The sequence below is a fragment of the Podarcis raffonei genome, chromosome 14 (assembly GCF_027172205.1).
Source record: "Podarcis raffonei isolate rPodRaf1 chromosome 14, rPodRaf1.pri, whole genome shotgun sequence".
Taxonomy (NCBI): Eukaryota; Metazoa; Chordata; class Lepidosauria; order Squamata; family Lacertidae; genus Podarcis; species Podarcis raffonei.
Window position 1 is genome coordinate 987,660 of NC_070615.1, and position 24,220 is coordinate 1,011,879.

The 24,220-nt window shown below is 43.2% G+C and overlaps 1 protein-coding gene across 2 annotated transcripts in view; it reads left to right on the forward strand.

The window, feature by feature from the left end:
* CHRFAM7A (CHRNA7 (exons 5-10) and FAM7A (exons A-E) fusion) overlaps window positions 1-24,220 on the forward strand; it is a 114,952-nt gene that overhangs the window by 59,582 nt on the left and 31,150 nt on the right. The window contains exon 4 of one of the 2 annotated variants that reach the window (XM_053364980.1): window positions 5,667-5,776. In XM_053364980.1, coding sequence (XP_053220955.1) covers window positions 5,667-5,776 — 110 coding nt within the window. Of the gene's footprint in view, window positions 1-5,666; window positions 5,777-11,796; window positions 11,866-24,220 lie in introns of those variants that run through there. The other variant, XM_053364981.1, reaches the window with a different exon arrangement.

Genomic DNA, 24,220 nt, shown 5'->3' on the forward strand with positions numbered 1-24,220 from the left:
ATGTTGATATGTCCAAAGTTCCCTTACTTGGTGATATTCTCTCCCCTCTTTGTTCCGGTCCTCTGTCTGGTGATCCTCTGTTCAGTGTTGTTGGCTCTTTTCCAATTCCCTTGTGTAAATCCTCTTTGTGCTTATACAGGAACTTTGTTTTGTCTTCTACTGATCTTATTTTTATTTTCCTTCCTTTAAAACTAAATGACAGGCCTTGAGGGAATTCCCACCTGAAGTTGATTTCGTTCCTTCTCAGCAAAGCGACCAAATCTCCAAAATTGAACCTCAAGTCCAAAAGATATTTAGGGATATCTTTAAATATTTCCACTCTTGACTGGTGTATTACCAGAGTCTTCTCGTAATGCCAACTCAAAATTTTATCCCTCTCTTCTTTAGATTGGAGGGTAATCAAACAGTCTCTTATTCTGTTTTTCTCCTTCTTACCTCCTCTTCCAAGTCTGAAGGCTCTCACGTTTTTAAACTCGTCTTTTTCCAAGTCCCGGTCCCAGTAGGTTGCAAATTCCTCCGTAAGATAGTCCACCAGAGTGTCTTTCTCTAGTTCAGGTATTGCTCGAATCCTCAAATTTGTCTGTTTCTCCTTAAGCTCAGTCATAGACAGCGTCAGCTTATGATCCTCCACTTGCTTCTGCAGATCTGGAACCTCTGTTTCCAGTTGAGTAACCTTCGCTTCCACAGCACCGACCTTTTCCTTAACCTCCTCTGCAATCTGCCGGGTTGAATTGGACTCCTTAACCAATTTCTCAATTGCTTCTGTGTTAGAGTTAACTTTTTGTCCCAAACTATTTATGCTTTGTGTATTTTGATCCAATTTTTTATTCCTTTGTTCCAATGAATTATTAATTTTACTCAGAGCAAGTGCCAGAACTTCTTCCAAAATCATTCCTTTTGGTTTAGAATGCATCAATGCAGCTGCAGATGAGGCAGGAGGGCCAGATGTAGAGGCTCTTCGAAAAGACTTCCCAGACCTTGTTGTTTTTTCTTGTATTGAGGGGTCTATTTTTTCTTTGCCATCTGCCATAACACACAAACCCTTAAGGTCAAACACAGTCCCAGAGTCTTATCTTTAAAATTGGAAAATTCCACTCCTTACAGCAGTTTCAAAGTCCTCCTCTAGAGGGAAATAGTTATTGTTTCTCTTATGTTAGTCCAAAGTATCCTTTTTTTAAAAAGTAAAATTAAAAATTAAATTGCAGTTGCACCTATATATTTAGTATCTAATCTTAACTTTAGGTCAGAAGAAGGTAATTTGTATCTTTTAAACCGGGGGAAAGTAATTGAAACAAAGTTTCACTTTAGTTTCACTATTTCACTGACAGTCAAAAACACAGTCTGTTCCCAGTCAAAGCGGAGCTCCGAAATGCAGAGATTTTAATGGCTGCCGTTCCCAGGTTCCGAGTGATGGAGAATTGATTTCTCCCTCTCTTTTTGCAGGCAAATAAAGTCCAGAATCTCTCCCCCTTTTCCCATGCTTCCAGGAAGGGTTCGCTATTTTTGTACTGGAAATTTAAACGTTTAAAGCAGACTTTCAGGCTTTAGCTTGTGCCTATTTGCTTCCGACTATTTACAAAAAGAGGAAGGCGGACTTCCTGTTTTGCACCTCCCCCCGTTCGTTGTCAAATTCAGCTTTTAATACTCCAATTCTTCACTTTAAAGGTAAAGGCAAAGGTACCCCTGCCCGTACGGGCCAGTCTTGACAGACTCTAGGGTTGTGTGCCCATCTCACTTAAGAGGCCAGGGGCCAGCGCTGTCCGCAGACACTTCCGGGTCACGTGGCCAGAGTGACAAAGCTGCATCTGGCAAGCCAGGCGCCGCACACAGAAATGCCGTTTACCTTCCCGCCAGTAAGCGGTCCCTATTTATCTACTTGCACCCGGGAGTGCTTTCGAACTGCTAGGTTGGCAGGCGCTGGGACCGAACAACGGGAGCGCACCCCGCCGCGGGGATTCGAACCGCCAACCTTTCGATCGGCAAGCCCTAGGCGCTGAGGCTTTTACCCACAGCGCCACATTCTTCACTTTACTCACGGGTAATTACTTTTAAGTCCAATTGTCCACAGGAAAAAGTCAGCGCTCTCTGGCGACGGCTGTGCGGCTTCTCTCCGTGAAAGTAGCAGTCAGTTCGCAGCACCGTGCCACTCACCCCACTTCGCTCCGGAGCCCCCAGATGGGGTTCCCCGTGAGTAGGGGAGGCGCTCTTGGTGCCCTGCCGAATCCCACGTTCCCAGGCCTTCTCCACCTGGGATTTCTAAAGGGTCTCCACCTTCGCCGCGGCGGGAGACCCGATTCTCGCGGAGCAAGTTCCTCCGATCAGGGGAACTCCGCCATTCGCCGATGGTGCTGACCCGGAAGTCTTCTACATATCAGTTTCATTTGTTGAGACATTAGTGTTACATTAGGAAGAAAATGGGGAAAGCATGATGTGAAGACAAGGGCTCTCTGCCCCTCTTGTTTTCCAGCAACTGGCGCTCAGAAGCATTTCTGCCTCTGCTGTGGAGGCAGACCAGAGCCATCCTGGAGAGGAGCCTTTGACAGCCAAGATCTCCTCCATGAATTTTTCTAATCCTCTTTTTTATAGTTTTTATTAAAGATTTTCCTCTGTAACAAATAAACAAAAAGGGGTACCTATAGTGTTTCCACTTTCAATTCATAGTCTTTTTCACATTTCATTTGCATTCAGTATGAGACACTGTTATATACTGTACGTTATTTGGGGGGAAACTGAGAGGAGGGGGAATAATGATCTTTTGTTCTGTTGCATAGTGCTTGTGCAGGGTTTTTATGTCAGCCTCATATGGTTAAGTCCTTTATTCATATATTTATTTTTGTTACAAAGCCATCTAGCTCGGTAGCCATTACTGCCTCCCACGGCAGTGAGTTCCATGGTTTAACCATGTGTTGCATAGTTAAACATATTGGCTGATTGATACTGATGAGACAAAAAAAGAAGTTTGTCTTTTGCTGCCATTGCATTTAAAAGAAGATGTGGAAAAGGCACAAGTTATTTATAAAAGTAAGAAAACTTTTCATCAGCTTTAAAAACTGGTCCCAGAAGAACCCAGGCAGTTTAATCAAGGACAGATTTATCAGTGTCACAAGCACTGGGAGAGACAAGAGCTAATCACTGGGCATCCTGACTGGAGACGACCTCCAGCAGTTGACATCTGTAGAGCTGGAGGGCACACAGGAGCACCGCTTTGGTCATTTGCTGCTTTGACAGGGTTGTAAACAGCATACTGAGTTGCAAAAGAACTGCCCAATACAAACGAAAGGAAAAAAAATAGTGCAGATTGGAGCTAAACAAGAGGTCAAATTTCCCTGGAATGAGGCTTTCATGCATTGCGTGGAGCAAAACAATCATCTGGGGGAAATGTGTGACTTTCTGAAGCTAAAACTAATGATTGGAGCACTGGTGTGAAATTATAGGAACCTGCCTTAGGTGATCTCCACTTAACCTTGCGCAGAAGCTGGCTGGGTAGTACAAATCAGTACAGGATCTTCAGCCCACCATGTTTCTTTGTCCCCCGTTGTTTGAGGTAGGTAGCTCACAAGGCTGCAGTCAAGACAAACACAATGCAAAGGAGGAGGAGCCTTGCAAACGTTTAGGGCGGGAATGTGGCCTGCCAGGCTCCTCTTCTGGCCCACAGGATTCTCTCCAAGCCCTGCCCCTCATGAGTCCCACACCATGCTCTGTTCAAGTGCTCTTGCCTGGCTGGAAGGTGGCCTCTTGCTTGCCTTTGTTTATGTAACTGCTAAGAAAAGCCTGCCTTTCAGGGATCATATCGTGAACTGAAATGTGAGTAAACTTTTTGTTATTTTACTCAGGAAAACTCTTGAGTCTTTATTCTTTTAAGAGGGATAAAAGGGGACACCAGGAAATAATCTTAACTAAGAGATTCAAACAAATCTGCAAACTAGCTTCCAGCTAAATTAAGGGGAATTTGCTTTGTGAGTGAAGGAAGGATAATATTTATTCAATATATCCTTTCCTACAATCCTTAACATTCCTACAGCGACAAGGGTGAGCCAGCAGTAAATAACCAAGCAAGCTGGAGTTAACTCTTTATTAGCAGAACAGGATCTGCACAGGAGTGTCAGGCTTAATGAGCACAGCAACTCAGGTTAGGCTCACCAGGTTCCACCCATCATTGTGGGTGCCCAGCGTACACATGTGACATCTCACACATGTGTGACATCACATGCCACAATGGGAGGGCCTGATGTGTAAAAGGTCCAGACAAGGCTGGGAAATGACCTTGTATGAAATGTTGGAGATTCACTGCTGGTGAGAGTAGACCAGTCTTCTCCACCTGATGCTCTCTGAATGAAATCAGACTATGTAAGAGCTTCCACTCTCCCACTAGGGATCTCAAGGGTCTTCAGAGCCCCAGGACTTAACTTTCCTTCAGAAAACAACATGTGAGCTCTTCACTCAGATGCCCTTCTGAGATCTGCTTAGCTAAGCACTCTTGCTTCTCCCTTAAGTCCTCTATCAGGTGTGTAAGAAGCCACTTGCTTTCTTCAGCTAACATGGTTAAACATGGTTAAACAGGAAGTAGTGATGTCCACCAACCTAGATGGCTTTAAAAGAGGATTAGACAAAGAGGAGAGGGCTAGTGATGGCTACTAGCCAGGATGGCTCTGCTCTGCTTCCACAGTGGGAGGCAGCAATGCTTCTAAATGCCGGTTCTGGAAGCCACAGGAAGGGAGACTGCTCTTGTACTTGAATCCTGCCTGTGGGTTTCCCACTGGGGCATTTGGTCAGCCACTGTAAGAACAGGATGCTGGACTAGATGGCCATTGGTCTAATCTAGAAGGCTCTTTTATGTTCTTCTTTGACTCACCACTGGGCTGGCTAGCTCCAGAACTGCTGGCTTTTCCTTTCTCTCCTGCTGTGTCCTAAGTCACTGTGGCAATGCTTGCTAAACAGCCTAGCTCTTTCCTCTTTCCTTATTCTACCACTCCACCTCCATCCTTTCTCCTCCGCCCAGCTTGAGTCCTTCTATTAATGTGCCACGCACCACACCTTCATCCTCCAGCTGGCTGAGCATTGCTTCTTCTCTGGCCTAGCCTAGCCTCTCCTGGTTTGTTTGGTTCATCTCTCTACAGCTGACCATCAGGCTGACATCATGAGTGGGGGGCTGGTGTGCCAGCCACTTCCTGCGTGCTACAGTTCCCATTATCCCTTACCAGTAGTCGTACTGGGGCTGATAGGAACTGTAACTGAGCAACACCTGGATGACACTTGTTGGGGAAGGCTGCAGGAGAGAAGCTAGATGAACAATCTGAGGCAGCTTCCTGTTTCCTCTGTGGGACCTTTAATATATATATTCCAATTTCATGCTTGAGATGGCACAAACTGTAAGTCACAAGCAGAGTGGCATTTCTTTTACAGGCTGCTGTGTGCAACTGGGTGACCTAAAAATAAAATTTTAATGCCTTCAGTTGTTCTCCCAACCCTCTACCCCCGCCTCAGTTGCTAAATGCACAATTTGTAGAATCTGGGGCTTTTTTGCAAGTAAAATGCCACTTCTTGAGAGTTCCAGGCAAGACATTCATCTGAGTCCTAACTCTGCCATACTCTGGAAGGAACAAGCTACTGCTAGTAGAAAATTAAATTAACCTGTGCGTGTTTGCTTATTATTCTTAATTTTCCAGTATTGGACAGACTACTATTTACAGTGGAATATGTCAGAATATCCTGGAGTGAAGAATGTCCGTTTTCCTGATGGCCAGATATGGAAGCCGGATATCCTTCTATATAACAGGTAGGCTTACATGGTGCAAAAGGTGGGAATTGTTGTTGTTGTTGTTGTTTATTCTTTGTAAGCCATTTAGGGATTCACTTGAATGAAAAATGGCATAGAAATCTAATAAATCAAATCAAATAAATAAATAAATAATCAAAATGGTGTGTTCACGGGGGTGTGTGTATCTGCTGTAGACCTCCAAGCAAGACTGAAGCGCTATGTCCAAGCAATTTTTTATCCCTGTGATTTCCCTAGGAAAACCCTCATTTTCTCATAAATTGGTGGAAACAGCAATCTATGGAAAACCTGGTTGCCATTTGCTCTGATTCAGTGGTAAAACAGGGGCTTTCCCAGGGAAAGCACCAGGATAAAAAGCAACAATGCTTGGACAAGGAGTTTTAAAGCCGAGACCTATGTGGAAGTCTGGAAGAGTCCTAAGTGTGCTCTTTCAACCTAGCACAGCAAATCCACTTTGGTTTTGAAAGTGATGAGTAAATGCATTGAAAAGTGTGGGATGAATGAATGATGATCAGGAACCCAGATAAATACCTGCAAGCAAATCAGGATGTATAAGTTCCTTACAAACAAATGACAATGAATTCTCAAGAACAACCAGACAAAGCCAACCCATCATGCAAACTTCATGCAGTTCTGGATGAAAGCCGAATGAACAGGTTGTCCAGAGAAACTGGAACTGCTGTTCAAAATTCTTACTTTTTTGAATTTTCTGATGCAGTTTGACAACCAAAAATGTGTAGTTCAAGAGAAAGAATGCACAAAATGTATACTAGTGCCACTGGTGTGCAAAAATGAATAATATTGGGGGAAATGGATTGCAAAAATGCATCTGTTGGACAAAAATGTGTGTGTTCAGAGAAATGTGCATGAAATTGCATACAGATTCTCATGTAGCTTTTTTTTTTGTAAATGCTTTTTATTAACTTATTATTACAGCACATACACACACGGCATGTGGAAAACAAACTACAAAACTACAAAAGAAAACACAAAATAAATGAAAAACATATAATGGTACCTCTGGTTACATACTTAATTCGTTCCGGAGGTCCATTCTTAACCTGAAACTGTTCTTAACCTGAAGCACCACTTTAGCTAATGGGGCCTCCTGCTGCTGCCGCGCCACCGGAGCACGATTTCTGTTCTCATCCTGAAGCAAAGTTCTTAACCCGAGGTACTATTTCTGGGTTAGCAGAGTCTGTAACCTGAAGCATATGTAACCTGAAGCGTATGTAACCCAAGGTACCACTGTATACCCATATATCTGCAAGTATCTGCATGCGGACTTATGTTAGCCAATCTTTAATTCTTATTCTAATTCTAGTAGATTTCATTCCTCCTCAAAGCAGGTCTGATTTTAAACTTGATAAACTGTTTCTTTCTCATTTCATCTTTTCTACCCTTCTCCATATGTTGTATTTGTGAACCTTATTTTATTTTGCAAAAATTATTCCAAGCAAGTCCAGGTTTTAATTTGAGGGCACTGTTTTTGGTTTTTTAAAAAAATCTCTGTACTTTCCCTGCTCTTTTTGAAATTTTTGTTTAGACTGTTCCCTAATTGCATCCGTCAGTTTTGCCAACTTAAGGTAATCAAATAATCTCTCTTGCCACTCTTTTGTGTATCACTCTTGTGTATCAGAGTGATAAAAGCTTCTTCCCATGATTTTGTTCTTTCCCCCTTTTTCAAAATTCCATTCATGACTTTTTTTCATCGGATCTGACAATATGTCTTCTAATTTTTTGTAATACACTGCAGATAAACCGTCTGTACCTGGTGACTTTCTTGTCTTTGCTTTGGAAATTGATTGTTGCACCTCCATCATGGTTACTGGGGAGTTAGAATATATTAGGAAAAGTGAGGGCGATTTCAATAGAAAGGTTTCAGCTTAAGAATGGACCCCCGGAACAAATTAAGTTCGTAACCAGAGGTACCACTGTATTCCTTTCTCTCTCTCTTCTTTGGGTTATATTTTGTTGGATGTAGAAGCCTTGAATCACTGCTTTGCTTGCATCCCATACGGTATTTATATCAGTTCCCCGGTTTAAGTTGTTATCAAAGTATTCTATTGAAATCACCCTTACTTTTCCTAATATATTCTCATTGTTTAGGATGTTTTCATTAATTTTCCATCTTCTTCTTGTTTTTCTTCCTTCTCTTATTTCCAGCATAGTTAGATTGTGATCTGATAGTGTTTTTGATTGAATTTCTGCTTTTTTATCTTTAGTAATAAGTTTTTTGAGACCCACATTTTATCAGTTCTCCCTGCAGAATGTTTTGCTTCTGAACAGTGTGTGAATTGTTTCTCATTTGGGTGTTTAACTCTCCATGCATCTTGAAGATTGAAGTTTTCTACCGGTTGGAAGAAGGTTAACGGTAATCTCTCTTCTATACTTTCTCTCTCTCGCATTGTGCTATCCATATCGAGTGAGGTAACACAGTTTAAATCTCCTAATAATATGATCTTTTTGTCACAATAGTCCAGCAATTTATCCTCCAGTTTTTTGTAAAATTCCGCCTTCTTATCATTTGGTGCATAGATTCCAATGATAATTATTTTTTCTTTTTGATATGCCACTTTTATTGCCATCATTCTCCCTTCTTCATCCTTAAATAAAGGCTCTAGGTTGAATCTTGAGTTTGCATATATAACTACCCCTCTTTTCTTAACAACATCTGAGGAAATAAATTCATCAACTAGTTTTTTTAGTAATCAACACTCTTTTATATTATATTATATCCCATTTATTTTTTCAAAGTAGATGGCGATGAAGAAGAGTTTGTATTTGACATCCCACTTTATCCCTACCTCTCTAGGTTCCCCTTTTCCCCACAATTCCACCCTCCTAATGTCTTCCTCCAAAATTTCTCTACCTCACTTTCTGTTGTAAATCTTTTTCTACTTTGCTTAAAGGTAAAGGAAATATCTTCTGGAATTCCCATCTGAGGGGGGTGTCATTCTTTTTCAATGCCTCAGCTAAGTATTTATATTTTACCCTATTCTTTAGCAATCTTGCAGGAATTTCTCTTAGTATTATAATATCTTTATCATCAATTCTCAGCCCCCTTTTCCTGTTAGTTTGTAGGATTTTATCTTTTAGAATTCTTGAATTCAAGAACACAAGACAATCTCCTGGCCATTTATTGGACCTCACAAACCTTGATTTGACCCTGAACACTTTGTCCATACAAATAGAGAAATATTCTTCTTGGATTTCTCGCCATTTTGCCAGCTCCTTTATTATCAGTTCCTCGATACTCTCTTCTTGTCACTCTCTTATTCCTCAAAATCTCAGCATCCGTTCTCTCTGTTGCATCTCCTGTGTCACAACTGCATCCAGCATTGTTTCTTGCATCTTTTTTTAATTCCACAAGATCTTCCTTCATTTTCTCTTGGCTTTTCTTCATCTCTTTGCACTCATTCTGGTTCTTTTTCAATGCTTTGTCCGACTTATTGGATTTCATTTTTAATTCTTGCCTATCTGTGTCTAATTCCTTACTTTTGTCAGAGAATTTTTCAATCTGTACAGAGAGGTCCAGAACTATTTTTGAGTTCTGCTCTATCTTATTTCCCATTAAATCTAATTTTACATCTAACGCTTTCATATTTTCATTCATCTCTTTTTTCATACCCAGTATCAGTTCTTTAATATCTAAATTGGGCTTGATCTCTATTGTGGAAGGGCTTCTTGATTGTGTTCCAGGTGTTGCCAAGGTTACACCTGTTGCCAAGGTTACACCTGTTACCTGTTTTTTCTTTGTTATCATGTTGCTATTTATGTATTATCTATATGTTCCCCTTGTGAATTGGTTCTTTAATACCTTATTCTTTTCGTGGTAGTTTTATAATTAAGAGTAAGAAAGTGAAAAGTTTCTTCAAGTTCTCATCCTATGTCTAATCTAGTTTTCTATGTTCTTTATGGTTTCTCCCTATTTTCCTCCTCCTCCTCTTGCTGTCTTCCCTCTATTTTTATTATTTTAGTCTTGAATTATGGAGAGAGCTGTAGCTGAATCGCTCAGGCTTTCGAGGCTGGGGTTCTCCCTCTCTCTTGCCACTTTACTAAGTGCAGGAGCCATTGAAAAACCTCTTTTTGTGCCGCTTGGCTCGGTCAAAGCTCATAATCCTTTTCTGAGCCCTTTTAGGGGTATTGTGTTGCCTTCACTCCCCCTTTCACTCTTTTCTATGACTGATTCATCCTGACAAGCTCACTGGATGAACTCACGACCTTTATGTGATCGCGACTGATCCGGAAGTCTCTTTAAGCGTCACATGCAGCATTTTAAAAAACTGCAAAGTGATGGGGAAATGAGATTAAGTGAATTGAAGGTTGAAAAAAAATGAGGGATTGAGAGAAACTGAAATTAACACATCTTTCTATCTCTACCAGTGGATAATCAAGTTATGGTTTGGCAAACTGCACAGAATTGTCACTTAATTGTGCAATATGGTTGCTGTTATTATGATTCTTTCATTTCAGCCTTAATCACAAAGTCACATTGCATTAGGAGAAAGAGCACTTAATTTTGATTCAATGTAATTCACGTCTATACCAAGAATGTCATTTCCTTAATATAACGCAAACAATCTCGCCAGAAGAGGCTTTTACACTGAATAATAAACATGTACCTCATTTTTGAACTAGAAAATCTCATTAGAACTTCATAAGATTTCCTGTAAAACATTTTTCACAAGTGGCCCTGGGTTCAGATAACAGCTCCAAGACAAATAGAAGTAATTCATGTCAATTTTTCTTTTTTTGAAAGTTAAAGTATGGCCCACAGCTCAGATGCAGAGCACACACTTTGCATACAGAAAGTCCCAAGTTCAACCCCTAGCATCTTCAACTGACCAAAAAAATAAATGGTCTGGAAACCAAGCCTTATGAGGAAAGGGTGAGAAAGTTGGGTCTGTTTAGCCTGGAGAAAAGAAGACTTAGAGGTGATTTGATGGCCACCTTTAAATATCTGAAGGAATTTCATGTTGCAGATGGAGCAAGCATGTTTTTGCTGCTCCAGAGGATAGGACCCAAACCAATCAATTCGAATTACAAGAAAGGAGGTTCCAACTCACCATTAGGAACAACTTTCTGATGGTAAGAGTTGTTTGACAGTGGAAAGGACTCCCTCAGAAGGTGGTGGACTCTCCTTCATTGGAGGTTGCTAAGCAGAAGTTGGATGGCCATCTGTCAGGGATTCTTTACCTGTGTTGTAGTTCTGGACAGCCAAGAGTTAACACTCCAGAAGCATTCACTGGGTGCATTGCCCACATGACCTGGGCATTTTCCTTTGATCTGTGCTCTGTGGGGGCTGAGCTCTCTCTGGAGAGCAGTCTGTCTGAGAATGCGAGCAAGGTAGTTTCGTTTTTGTTAGAGACAGTGTGCTGCGAACATGCAGCTAGATTCTGTGGGTTTTCTTTTCTGTTTGTTATGCTTCTAAATAAAGAGTGTTAGAATAGAAGCACTGGTGTCGAGCTGAGTTATTGAAGACACCACGTTGACACAGAGAAGCCATTTTACTCTGTGTGTGAACTCTGCTATTATCCGGCAACTGAGAAGAGTGGCAGCGCTCGAGTGGAAGCGTGTGGGCGCCATTGGAGTTTGTCGGAGTGGCAGTAAATCAAATTTATTGCAGGGCTGTTGCAGCAGACTCAGTGGGTCAAAGGATTTATGACCCACAAACTTTAACAACCTGGGATTCCTGCACTGCAGGCGGTTGGACTAGATGAACCTTGGGGTACCTTCCAACTCTACAATTCTATGTAGCAGGCTGTGTTGAGATCTGGGGTGGACCCTTCTCTGCCTGAGACCTTGGAGACCTGCCACAAATCAGAGAAAACATATGGATTACCCACACTTGTTTTTTGCCCCGCTCTTTCTAGGCACATGTTCAGTATCAATACACCAAGCTCTCCCCGTGAAAACCTGCTCTTTAGCACTCAATTGGAGCACATTTGAGTTTTCCATGGATTGCCGTTTTCTCCCATTGAGCTTTAAGGAACGTGTTTTCCTTGGGAAAGCTCCAGAGGGGGGGAAAGGCTGCTTGGACATGGACCTTTAAAGTGTGGAGCATGCCTGGAAAGAGCAGAGGAAAGGTAAGTGTGGATAAGCCCTCAGTACAAGACTGGTTTATATGTCAATATGTTTGGTGAGGCTGATGATAACCATAATCACAAATAATGCATAGTTTTTGTTTTGTTTTGTTTATAAATTATAAACTGGGGATTCCATAGCAGTGCACAAAGATATTAAGCCAAGCCTACATTTGTGTGCCCCATTCTTAACCCTACTTATCTGGGAGTGAGCCCCATGAAATCCCGAAGGACTTAGTTCTGAGCATTGCACTGCTTGTTCTTTGGGGTTATTAACTGTGCTCTTGTGTGTTTACCTTAACGATCAGCATCTATCACAGAAGGCTTAACTGAATGAAGAGGGAGGGAAAATTCATTGCTGAAATGCCCCACTTTTTAGCCTCCCTGTTGCTCCAGCTCAGTCTGGGTGACCCTTTCTGTTAGGCAGAGTGAGGCAGCAGCCCCAGGGAGCAGGAACTCAGTGGCAACTTGGTAAGGTTTGCAGTCTAGATATAAATTATTCCAAAATGGAGGGGATGGTCTTGTCCAAGAGATAAGCCCACATAAGTAGTGCTTAGATCAGGGGTCAGCAAACTTTTTCAGCAGGGGGCCGGTCCACTGTCCTTCAGACCTTGTGGGGGGCCGGACTATATATATTTTTTTAGGGGGATGAACGAACTTCTATGCCCCACAAATAACCCAGAGATGCATTTTAAATAAAAGGACAAATTCTACTCATGTAAAAACACGCTGATTCCTGGACCACCCGTGGGCCAGATTTAGAAGGTGATTGGGCCAGATCTCACCCCCGGGCCTTAGTTTGCCTACCCATGGCTTAGATGGACACATGATCAAACAACGCTCCAGCTTTAAATATCTGGGTATGTGACCCCCCCGGCAGTTGGAAATCCCTTATAGAGGCAGCAAACCTTCAGCTTGGAGGGCAGCTACAGCAGTTCTAAGCCTAGCAGATCTATACTGATCACTCCTGTGACATGTACAGGCACTGGTGGAGGAAGAGGGAATGGGGGGAGCACACTGCCCCGGGCAGCGCGATCCCGGTGGGGTTCCATAGTGGCTGCCCCCCCGGGCTGGGCGCCCTGCCCCCACAGGTGGCACACCCTGCCCCCAGAACGCACACCCCACCCCTTTGGGTGGTGCCCCCGCCCCCAGGATGTGCGCCAGCCCCGCCCCCACTGCTCTCCGCCACCGTGTACAGGCTGTGCTTCTGCAAATACTGGTAGATGGGAAGTGCAGTTATTGGGATGCAAGAGTTGGGTGCTCAGCATGGAACCCCTGTGCTCTTTCAAACTTCCTTGCTGAATGCTGAGAAACGGCAAAGCTCTCTCCCTCTGTGTGTGCACATATATAAAAACATCTGAGGCACATCATTAAAAAACTTATGCCATAGCTTCCCCAAAGCTGCCTTCTCATCTCCTGCTGTTTAGCTGGCAAATTGCCCTTTGGAAATGATGTTCTGCATTCATGGCTGTCCATGCTCATTTATCTTGCCAAGCTGGACACTGTATCCATGCACAGTGACTGATATTTATGCGCTGGAGTGAAGTGCCTGCCTTGTGACTGCGTGTCTGAGAGTGGGATTAAGCTTGACAGGGTGCTTAAATATTCCCAGGTCGCTTGTCTTCTTGCTTTTCACTCTTTTGTTCCTTTGTACTCTCCAGGGACTTTTTGCATGCAAAGCAAATGCTCTACCACTGAGCTACAGCTACAGTCTGCTCAGGAAGGGAGGTCCCTGAAGACAAGGACCACCCTAAACCTGGAGCAGACACTGCCTGGCTAACATCCTTAAAGGTGAACTACCAGAACTGCATTATAATTTGGAGCCTGCCTTTGTGAGGATACAGAAAATTTGCTTTCTTTGGTCCTGCCTTGGCTAGACTAAAAACATAGAATAATATAAGCTTTTTGGGGATGTCAGTTCTTCTTGGGTAGCCTTTGCAGGATCAAAGGGATCCCTGCTTCTCTTTAGCAATTCAACACATTTCCATAGCAGCATAGCCCTTGATTCATCTGGAGTCTGTGTTCTGCACTGAACCGTTTTTTAATTTATTACTGGCTTTGAATAGCTGAAGATCAAAAGCCCCTGTTAGTTTTCATATGATTTTACATGCTACCTTTGGTGAAAGCAAAAGTGCCACAGTGCAAGTGGGGGTGAGGCTGCTTTAAGATTCCCATTCATCCTTCATCTTAGGCTGTGAGTGGATTGGACAGCAATCCCTTGCCCTCTAACAGAGAAACAAGTCCCTTTCAGCTTGGTGGGGTGCACAAAAAAACCTCAGCTGCAGTCAGGCAACAAGCTACTTAGTGCAAATTTGAATGTGGGGGCCCTGGGAACAAGGTGGGACCTTGAGCTGGTCACTCTCTCTCCTCCTAACTTACCTCACAGTGTTGTTGTGGGGATTAAATGAGGACTGGGAGAACCATGTATAGCACCTTGAGTCCTGCAACATCTGGAGAGCTACAGGTTCCCCAGGCCATGTTAATACCAAGGCTGGGGAACCAGTGACACTCCAGATGCTCCAACATCCTGTCATTCCCAGCCAGCATGGCCATTGTCAAGGCAGATGGTCAGGGATGATGTTCATAAGCTATCCCTGTTTTAGATAGAGGAGGATGGATTCCTTCCTGCCTCTGCTAAAACTTTTCAAATTGGTACTGGACATTTCTGGACATTACTGGTGCGTTTCTTTGTGGCTGATTAGCTGCTCTCCCTGTGCAAAGGTCAGAGGGGGCAGGGTTTCTGTTGAGGCAGGGGATTAGCTGTGGGAGGAGCTTATCAGAGCTTGCAGGGCAGCAGCTGAAGAAGGAGCAAAAGAGTTTTCTTGTGTGTGTGTTTCTTTGTGGCTGATTAGCTGCTCTCCCTGTGCAAAGGTCAGAGGGGGCAGGGTTTCTGTTGAGGCAGGGCAGGGTTTCTGTGGGAGGAGCTTATCAGAGCTTGCAGGGCAGCGGTGCGCGCCTAGCGCTGTGCGCAGTTTGATCCATCTTTTAGATTTAGGGGAGCTTGTCTCAAACCTTTGTTGGGGGAGACCTAGGTTTTTTCTTCACACTTTTTATGATGGAGGACCGCTGTAGCCACCCCCAACGACACGTTCTCAAGATGGAGGGTGGGGGAACAGCTGCAGTCGCCTGCGGTTCCTGCGCAATGTTTGCCATCTTGCCAAAGGTTGCAGGCAGCTTTACCTGCAGCAATTGCATGTTGATTGCCCTCTTAAAAGACAAAGTCCAGCAACTGGAGGAACGTGTAGCTACGCTCCAAAGAATTAGAGAGCTGGAGCTCTTCTTGGAAGCAACAGAGCACACCGTCTCCACCAAGGAGGAGACAGGGGACTCCCCTGAGAAGGAGGCTAGTTCACCAACACAGGAGCCAGATATATGGAGAAACGTGACTCAAAGAAGTAGGAGGCCCAGGGTTCGCTCTGATTGTTTAGAAATACACAATCGCTTTGAGGTCCTCTCCCCTACCGTGGAAGACGAAGAACAGACTCCATTTGAGGATCTCTCCCTCATTACAGTTGATCAGGTATATGAAGGCGAGCAGCAAAGTCAGTCCTCAGGAAATGTGCAGGCGACCTTGGAACGGACAGCTCACGGAAGAACCCCAACCAAACCGAAGAGGAGGCGTATAGTGGTGATAGGGGATTCCCTACTGAGGGGAACAGAAGCAGTGATCTGTGGGCCTGACAAGATGTCTCGGGAAGTGTGCTGTCTCCCCGGGGCTAAGATCCAAGATGTAACTGAACGACTCCAAGGAATCATAAAACCCACTGACAAATACCCCTTCCTCTTGGTTCATGTGGGAACCAATGACACTGCAAGCAATAGCCTCCAGAAGATCAAAAGAGACTATGAGGCTCTGGGCAGGAAATTGAAGCAATTAAATGCACAAATTGTCATCTCATCTGTCCTCCCAGTTGAACGACGTGGCCCAGGGAGAGAGCGAAAAATAGTGGAAGTGAACAGCTGGCTTCGCAAATGGTGTAAACAGGAACGGTTTGGATTCTTAGATCACGGAATGCAGTTTCTTGAAGATGGACTTCTGGCAAGCGATGGGCTGCACCTCACAACGGTTGGGAGGAATGCTTTTGCCAAAAATCTCAGAAACCTCATCAGGAGGGCTTTAAACTGACTAATGTGGGGGAGGGAGACAGTGCTACTGAAGGTAGGAGTCTATCAATTGATGAAGATGATCATCTAAATGTCATAGACCAAATGGAGCAAACAGCACGCAGACCCAGTGGTGGGGAAAAAAAAATCCTTAAATAAGAGAAACGGGGGAATGATTAATGGACTTCAATGTCTGTACACTAATGCAATAGCATGGGAAATAAACAAGATGAGCTTGAGCTCTTGGTACAGCAAACTAAATATGACATAATAGGCATCACTGAAACCTGGTGGGATAAGTCCCACGATTGGAATGTAATAATGGAGGGATACAATCTATTTCAGAGAAACAGACCAGACAAGAAAGGAGGAGGAGTGGCGTTATATGTCAGGGATGTGTATACCTGTGAAGAGATCCAAGATTTAGAACCTCAAAGCCAAAGTGAGAGCATTTGGCTCAAAATTAAGGGAGAGAAGATTAACAGTGACCTCATTGTGGGAGTTTACTATAGATCCCCAAGCCAAATGGAGGACATAGATGATGCCTTCCTGGAAGAGATGGCCAAGCATGCAAAAGGAAGGGAGACAGTAGTAATGGGGGACTTCAATTACCCGGATATTTGTTGGATGTCAAACTCAGCCAAGAGCATAAGGTCAAACAGATTCCTCACTGGCCTTGCAGACAACTTCATTGTCCAGAAAGTGGGAGAAGCAACAAGAGGAACAGCCATTTTAGATCTGGTCCTAACCAATGTTGATGACCTGGTTAGTGGGGTAGAAGTGGAAGGATCATTAGGCGCGAGTGATCATGCTCTTCTGAAGTTTACTATACAGTGGAAAGGAGCAGCCAAGCATACTAGGACTCAATTTCTTGACTTTAAGAAAGCCGACTTCATAAAACTTAGGGAAGTGCTGGGTTAGATCCCATGGACAGTAATACTAAAAGGAAAGGGAGTTCATGATGGCTGGGAGTTTGTTAAGAGGGAGATAGTAAAAGCACAACTTCAGGCAATACCAATGAGGCGGAAACATGGAAGATGCCTAAAGAAGCCAGGGTGGCTATCTAAAGAACTTTTAACTGAGTTAAGATTAAAAAAGGATGTGTACAAAAAACAGAAAAGGGGGGAAACCACCAAAGAGGAATTCAAACAAATAGCCAGCACGTGTAGACACAAAGTCAGAAAAGCTAAAGCACAGAATGAACTCAGGCTTGCTAGAGAGGTTAAAAGCAACAAAAAAGGCTTTTATGGGTATGTTCGTAGCAAAAGGAAGAACAAAGAAATAGTGGGGTCACTCAGAGGAGAAGATGGTGAAATGCAAACAGGGGACACAGAAAGGGCTGAACTCCTCAATGCCTTCTTTGCCTCAGTCTTCTCCGATAAAGAAAACAATGCCCGACCTGAAGAATTTGGAGCAAATGATTCAGCAGAGGAAACACAGCCCAGAATAACTAAGGAGATAGTACAAGAATACTTGGCTAGTTTAGATGTATTCAAGTCTCCAGGGCCAGATGAACTGCATCCAAGAGTATTAAAAGAACTGGCAGATGTGATCTCAGAACCACTGGCAGTCATCTTTGAGAATTCCTGGAGAACAGGCGAAGTCCCAGCAGACTGGAGGAGGGCAAATGTTGTCCCTATTTTCAAAAAGGGGAAAAGAGAGGACCCAAATAATTACCGCCCAGTCAGTCTGACATCAATACCAGGGAAGATTCTGGAGCAGATCATTAAGCAAACAGTCTGTGAGCACCTAGAAAGGAATGCTGTGATCACCAATAGTCAGCATGGATTTCTGAAAAATAAGTCATGTCAGACTAACCTGATCTCGTTTTTTGACAGAATTACAAGCCTGGTAGATGAAGGGAACGCAGTGGATGTAGCCTACCTTGATTTCAGCAAGGCATTTGACAAGGTTCCCCATGATATTCTTGTAAAGAAGCTGGTAAAATGCGGTCTTGACTATGCTACCACTCAGTGGATTTGTAACTGGCTGACTGACCGAACCCAAAGGGTGCTCATCAATGGTTCCTCTTCATCCTGGAGAAGAGTGCCACAGGGTGCCACAGGATTCTGTCTTGGGCCCGGTCTTATTCAACATTTTTATCAACGACTTGGATGATGGACTCAAGGGCATCCTGATCAAATTTGCAGATGACACCAAACTGGGAGGGGTGGCTAACACCCCAGAGGACAGGATCACACTTCAAAACGACCTTGACAGATTAGAGAACTGGGCAAAACAAACAAGATGAATTTTAACAGGGAGAAATGTAAAGTATTGCACTTGGGCAAAAAAAATGAGAGGCACAAATACAAGATGGGTGACACCTGGCTTGAGAGCAGTACATGTGGAAAGGATCTAGGAGTCTTGGTTGACCACAAACTTGACATGAGCCAACAGTGTGACGCGGCAGCTAAAAAAGCCAATGCAATTCTGGGCTGCATCAATAGGAGTATAGCATCTAGATCAAGGGAAGTAATAGTGCCACTGTATTCTGCTCTGGTCAGACCTCACCTGGAGTACTGTGTCCAGTTCTGCGCACCACAGTTCAAGAAGGAGACTGACAAACTGGAACGTGTGCAGAGGAGGGCAACCAAAATGGTCAAAGGCCTGGAAACGATGCATTATGAGGAACGGCTAAGGGAGCTGGGCATGTTTAGCCTGGAGAAGAGGAGGTTAAGGGGTGATATGATAGCCATGTTCAAATATATAAAAGGCTGTCACATAGAGGAGGGAGAAAGGTTGTTTTCTGCTGCTCCAGAGAAGCGGACATGGAGCAATGGTTCCAAACTACAAGAAAGAAGATTCCACCTAAACATTAGGAAGAACTTCCTGACAGTAAGAGCTGTTCGACAGTGGAATTTGCTGCCAAGGAATGTGGTGGAGTCTCCTTCTTTGGAGCTCTTTAAGCAGAGGCTTGACAACCATATGTCAGGAGTGCTCTGATGGTGTTTCCTGCTTGGCAGGGGGTTGGACTCGATGGCCCTTGTGGTCTCTTCCAACTCTATGATTCTATGATTCTATGATTTCTACCTATCCCCTTCTCCCATCGAAGCCCAATCCTCTAGCATTGGCACCACGTTGGCTCAACAGGGCTTTGAAGAATGCTGCACATCTTATCTAGGATCTGTGTCCAAGACTAGAAGCACTGTTGATTGGACACTGCAGTTGAGGAACCACGCCAAAGGCTCTGAGCAACTGACACTATCTTCCCATCTCCTGCCATGTCCCAGGTCCAAGACTGAAAGGATAAAACAATCAAGACATCTGTTTTTGCACCACATCAAAAGTATGCTTTTCTTCCACTTCCGGAGGCGGCGCAAAACCGTGATGGCGGACCTCTTCGAGCTCTGAAGAGGGGCACCGCAGAAAAGGGTTGCTCGCGACGGCGCAGCGGCAACCCATCAAGATAAACCACGGGCAGAGTGAGTCCGTGGCCGTGGGACCCGGCGGGCACCTGGAGCGACCCCGAAATCACAAAAGGAACCCCGTAAGGGGCTCCGGAGTGAAGGAGGGGGAGCGGTGCTGTGGGTTCATCGCTCTTTCTGCGGAGGCGAAGCCGCGCGGCTGTCACGGATGAGCGCTGACCTTTCTTCCAAGAAACATCGGGCTGAAACATCAAACCCGTGAGTAAGGACCTAAGATTCTACAAATCAAATCGGAAAATTTGGCTAAAAACGGGAGACGAGAAAGAGGAAGTCCGTCTTCCGACACTGCTTTCAAGATCAAAGCAGACGGTCTAAAGAGCGGAAAGCGCTGTGAACAGGGAAGCTTTGAAGCTTTAAATCGGGACTTTCGTGCACATTTGAATTTTACTTTTAAAGAATAAATACAGCATAAAATTGACCTGGAGCGGACACCCCAAGGGCAAGGGAAGACTCTAACCCCAAATTCCCGGGTGGCCGGGTAAAGTTGTTTAAACTGCGGAACTGTTGCAAGCTTCCAGATACTTTTGTAACTGGATAGTGTAATTTTGAGCTCACCTAGCTGAAGTGGATACAATTGCAGGCACCTTGCTGGAACTTTGTTATATGTTTAAAAGGGCTCTGCAGGACCTTTCTTTTAGCGTGCTGGAACTAATTTGCTTTTAAAATTGTTTTTAAAGTTGGAACAAAGAGACTTTAATTGCGGAAAGTTACCTTCTTCTTACTAAAACTTTGGTGGCACTCCCCCTAGAGGACATTGGGAATATAGAGGCCTGGGAAAGTTTCTCTGTTTACCTTCTCTCAATAGACTGTTTTTAATTCTGGACTTGCCTTTCCCATGGGATTACAACACTTGACCTTGAACGTTGACTGATGAGTGGCACAGGAAAGACAAGAGCAGCCAAAGCTAAGGAAGCTAAGGAGAAAGAGAAAGCAAAAAAGCAAGCACAGCTTTTGCAAACAACTTTAACTCAGGGACGTAGATTATCAGTTCCAGCTGTGCTTGCGACACAAAAAGTAGAAACCGAAAAGCCTGAAAAATCTGAAGAGGAAGATATGGCAGCAGGAGGAGCTGAGGCAGTACTGAAACAAGTTTTGGAACAATTGTCAGCAATAAATCAAAAAATTGATAACCAATCAACAAAAATTGACCAAGCAACATCCTCGATCCAGAAATTGACAGATCAGGTTTCCCAACATACCCAAGCAATTGAAAAATTGCAAGGAGCAACAGAAGAGAATCGTAAACTGGCAGGGGAAGCCGTTCAAATTGCAACATCAGCTAAAAAAGAAGTCGAGGAAGTTAAAGCGGAAGTCAAGCCTCTTCATAAACAGATAGGGGACCAACAAACCTATCTCTCGTTGGTGGAATTGAAAAATCGCGAGACCAACCTCAGACTAAGGGCAGTCCCAGAAATTGAACAAGAAGATTTGAAAGGACTTTTGACAACAGAGTTTACAAAGTTCTGGGACTTAAAAGAAGAAATTGATTTCAAAATTGTATCGGCTTTTCGGTTGGGAAGATTAGTAAGAAAAGATAGATCCAGAGACTGCTTAATAGCTTTGAGATCAAGGGAGGAGAGAGACAAAATACTAGGCCTACACTTCAAAAACTCAATTGTGATACAAGAGAAAAGGGTGGAAATTTACCGAGATATTCCTAAACAGTTATTGGACTTGAGAGCCACCTACTCAGATTTGGCTAAGTTGCTGAGACTCAACACAATTCCTTACAGGTGGGAGTTCCCACAAGGGCTATCATTCACTTACAAACAGAAGAAGGTTAAAATAAGATCACCAGAGGACTTACAAAAGTTCCAGCACGATCACGGAGAAGACCTCCAAAAAGAAGCAGCAGCTAATTGGCCTATACCCAACCCAGGTGGAGCAATACCTGCACCTTCGGAACCAGAGGAGAAAGAAGATACACCGCTCTAGGTGTAGCAGAATAGTTCAGGATGTCTCTGCGGCTACTCAGTTGGAATATAAATGGCGGAAATTCCCCCGAGAAAAGAAGGAGGTTATTTCACATATTGAAGAAAGAACAATTGGACATTATTTGCCTACAAGAAACCCATGTGACCAGGCTCCACAGGAAGGTTTTGGTAAATAAAAGATTAGGCCAAGAATTTATTTCGTCTGACAAAGTAAAGAAAAGAGGAGTGGTGATCTACGCTAAGGAGAGCCTGATACCCAAATTTCTATTTAAGGATGAACAAGGAAGAATTTTGGCAATTGAAATTCAAACCCAAGGAGAAAAAATATTGATATTAGGAATTTATGCCCCAAATGACGGGAAATCAGAATTTTTCAAGAAGCTGCATGAGACGTTGCTGGACTATCTGGATTATGCTAACATCATAATGATGGGAGATATGAATGGAGTGGTGTCTACACATATGGATAAGTCTTACAACCAAAACTTAACATCAGACGGCAGACTGCCCAAAACTTTTTTCGAACTGACTGACAATCTGGATTTGATCGACATATGGAGGACAAAGAACCCCCTAGGTAAAGAAGGAACTTTTTTCTCTGAGGCCCACCTGTCTTGGTCAAGGATCGACCAAATCTGGACCTCCAGGGGGCTGGCACCCAAGACTAAAAAGGTGGAAATCTGCCCAAAAACATGCTCCGACCACAACGCCTTGAAAATAGAACTTAGATTAACTCAACCCGGTTCCTTCAGATGGAGAATGAATGACACACTACTAAGAGATCAAGAGATTGTGAAAAAGGCCCAAAAAACATTAAAGGACTATTTTGAGATAAATCTGAATACTACAGTTGAAAAAAGAACGATCTGGGACGCAAGCAAAGCTCTTATGAGAGGGTTTCTGATACAACAGAATTCAATCAAGAAAAAACTCTGGAACGGAAAGAAGGACAAAATATTGGAGAAAATACACCAAGGAGAAAAAAAACTGAGAACCAAACCAAAGTCCAAGGAGGTGCTGAGAGAAATTAAATTCCACCAAGCAGAATACTCAAAATTGATTAATCAGGAGATTGAATGGAAAATAAAACAGATGAAGCAAAGATCTTTTGAATCAGCAAATAAATGTGGAAAGCTGCTAGCTTGGCAGCTGAAAAAAAGACAAAAGCTAAACACGATAACAAATCTAGAGATTGATGGAAGGATCGTACAGAAACCAGAAGAAATTAGGAGGTGCTTCCACAGATACTTCAAAGAACTGTATGCACAGGGGCCCCAGAAAGAATCAGAGATAGATCAATTTTTAAAGATAAATGGACTATCAAAAATAACTCAAGATAAAAGATCAATCTTGAACTCTACAATAACCTCACAGGAAATTGAAGGTGCCATTCAGAATATGCAACTAGGCAAATCTCCAGGCCCGGATGGACTTACCTCCAAATATTACAAGGTTCTGAAGGACTATTTGATACAACCTTTGTTGGAGGTATGTAACCAGATTATGGATGGGAAGAGGGCACCAGAAACGTGGAAAGAAGCCTTCATCACATTGATACCTAAGTCAGAATCTGAAAAGACTCAGCTTAAAAACTACCGTCCCATCTCACTCCTAAATGTGGATTACAAAATATTTGCAGACATTTTGGCAAATAGACTTAAAAAAGTCTTAAATGAAGTAATTCATAAAGACCAAGCTGGCTTTCTCCCTGGTAGACATTTATATGAGAACACTAGAAACATCATTGACATTTTAGAACTTTTGCAGACTAACAGGAACACAAGGGCGGTGTTAATCTTTATTGATGCGGAGAAAGCATTTGACAACATATCTTGGATGTTTATGAAGAAGAACTTGGAAGGGATGGGAGTGGGACGGGGGTTTGAGAATGGATTACATGCAATCTATTCAGAACAAAAAGCTAAATTAATAGTGAACAATGTGGTGACGGAGGAATTTAAAATTGAAAAAGGGACACGACAAGGGTGCCCTCTATCCCCTCTGTTATTTATTTCAGTCCTGGAGGTGCTATTGAATATGATCAGAGAGGATCGGTTGGTACAAGGGATAGAGGTCGGAGTGAAACAATATAAACTGAAAGCTTTTGCAGATGACCTAGTTTTGACACTGCAGGAGCCAGAATCCAGTACAAAAAGAGTTCTCGAACTTATATCTGAATTTGGTCGGGTGGCGGGATTTAGGTTGAATAAACAAAAAACTAAGGTTCTGACCAAAAATTTAACAATTACAGAAACAGAGGGGTTTCAGAGAGAAACAGAACTGAATGTGGTTAAAAAAGTGAAATACCTTGGGATCTATTTGTCCTCCAAGAATTTGAATTTATTTAAGGATAATTATGAGAAATGTTGGTTGGAAGTTAAAAAGGATTTAGAAATTTGGTCAAGATTGAAACTTTCCTTGTTGGGAAGAATTGCAGCTATAAAAATGAATGTGTTGCCGAAAATGTTATTTTTGTTTCAAACCTTACAGATCGTGGACAGAGTGGATTGCTTTGGAAAATGGCAGAAGGATATATCTAGATTTATCTGGCAGGGCAAAAAGCCCCGAATAAAGTTTAAAATATTAACAGATTCGAAAGAAAGAGGGGGGTTTGCCCTGCCGGACTTGAGGTTGTATTATGAAGCTGCAGCCTTCTGCTGGCTGAAAGATTGGTTTTTGTTGGAAAACACCGATGTCCTAGATCTGGAAGGTTTTAATAATGCTTTTGGATGGCACGCATACCTATGGTACGACAAGGTTAAAGCACATAAATTGTTTAAAAGCCACATTGTCAGAAAAGCAATTTTCGCAGTCTGGATGAAATATAAAGACTTACTAGAGAGTAAAACTCCGAGGTGGCTATCACCAGTGGAGGCCAAGGCCCGAAAAAGA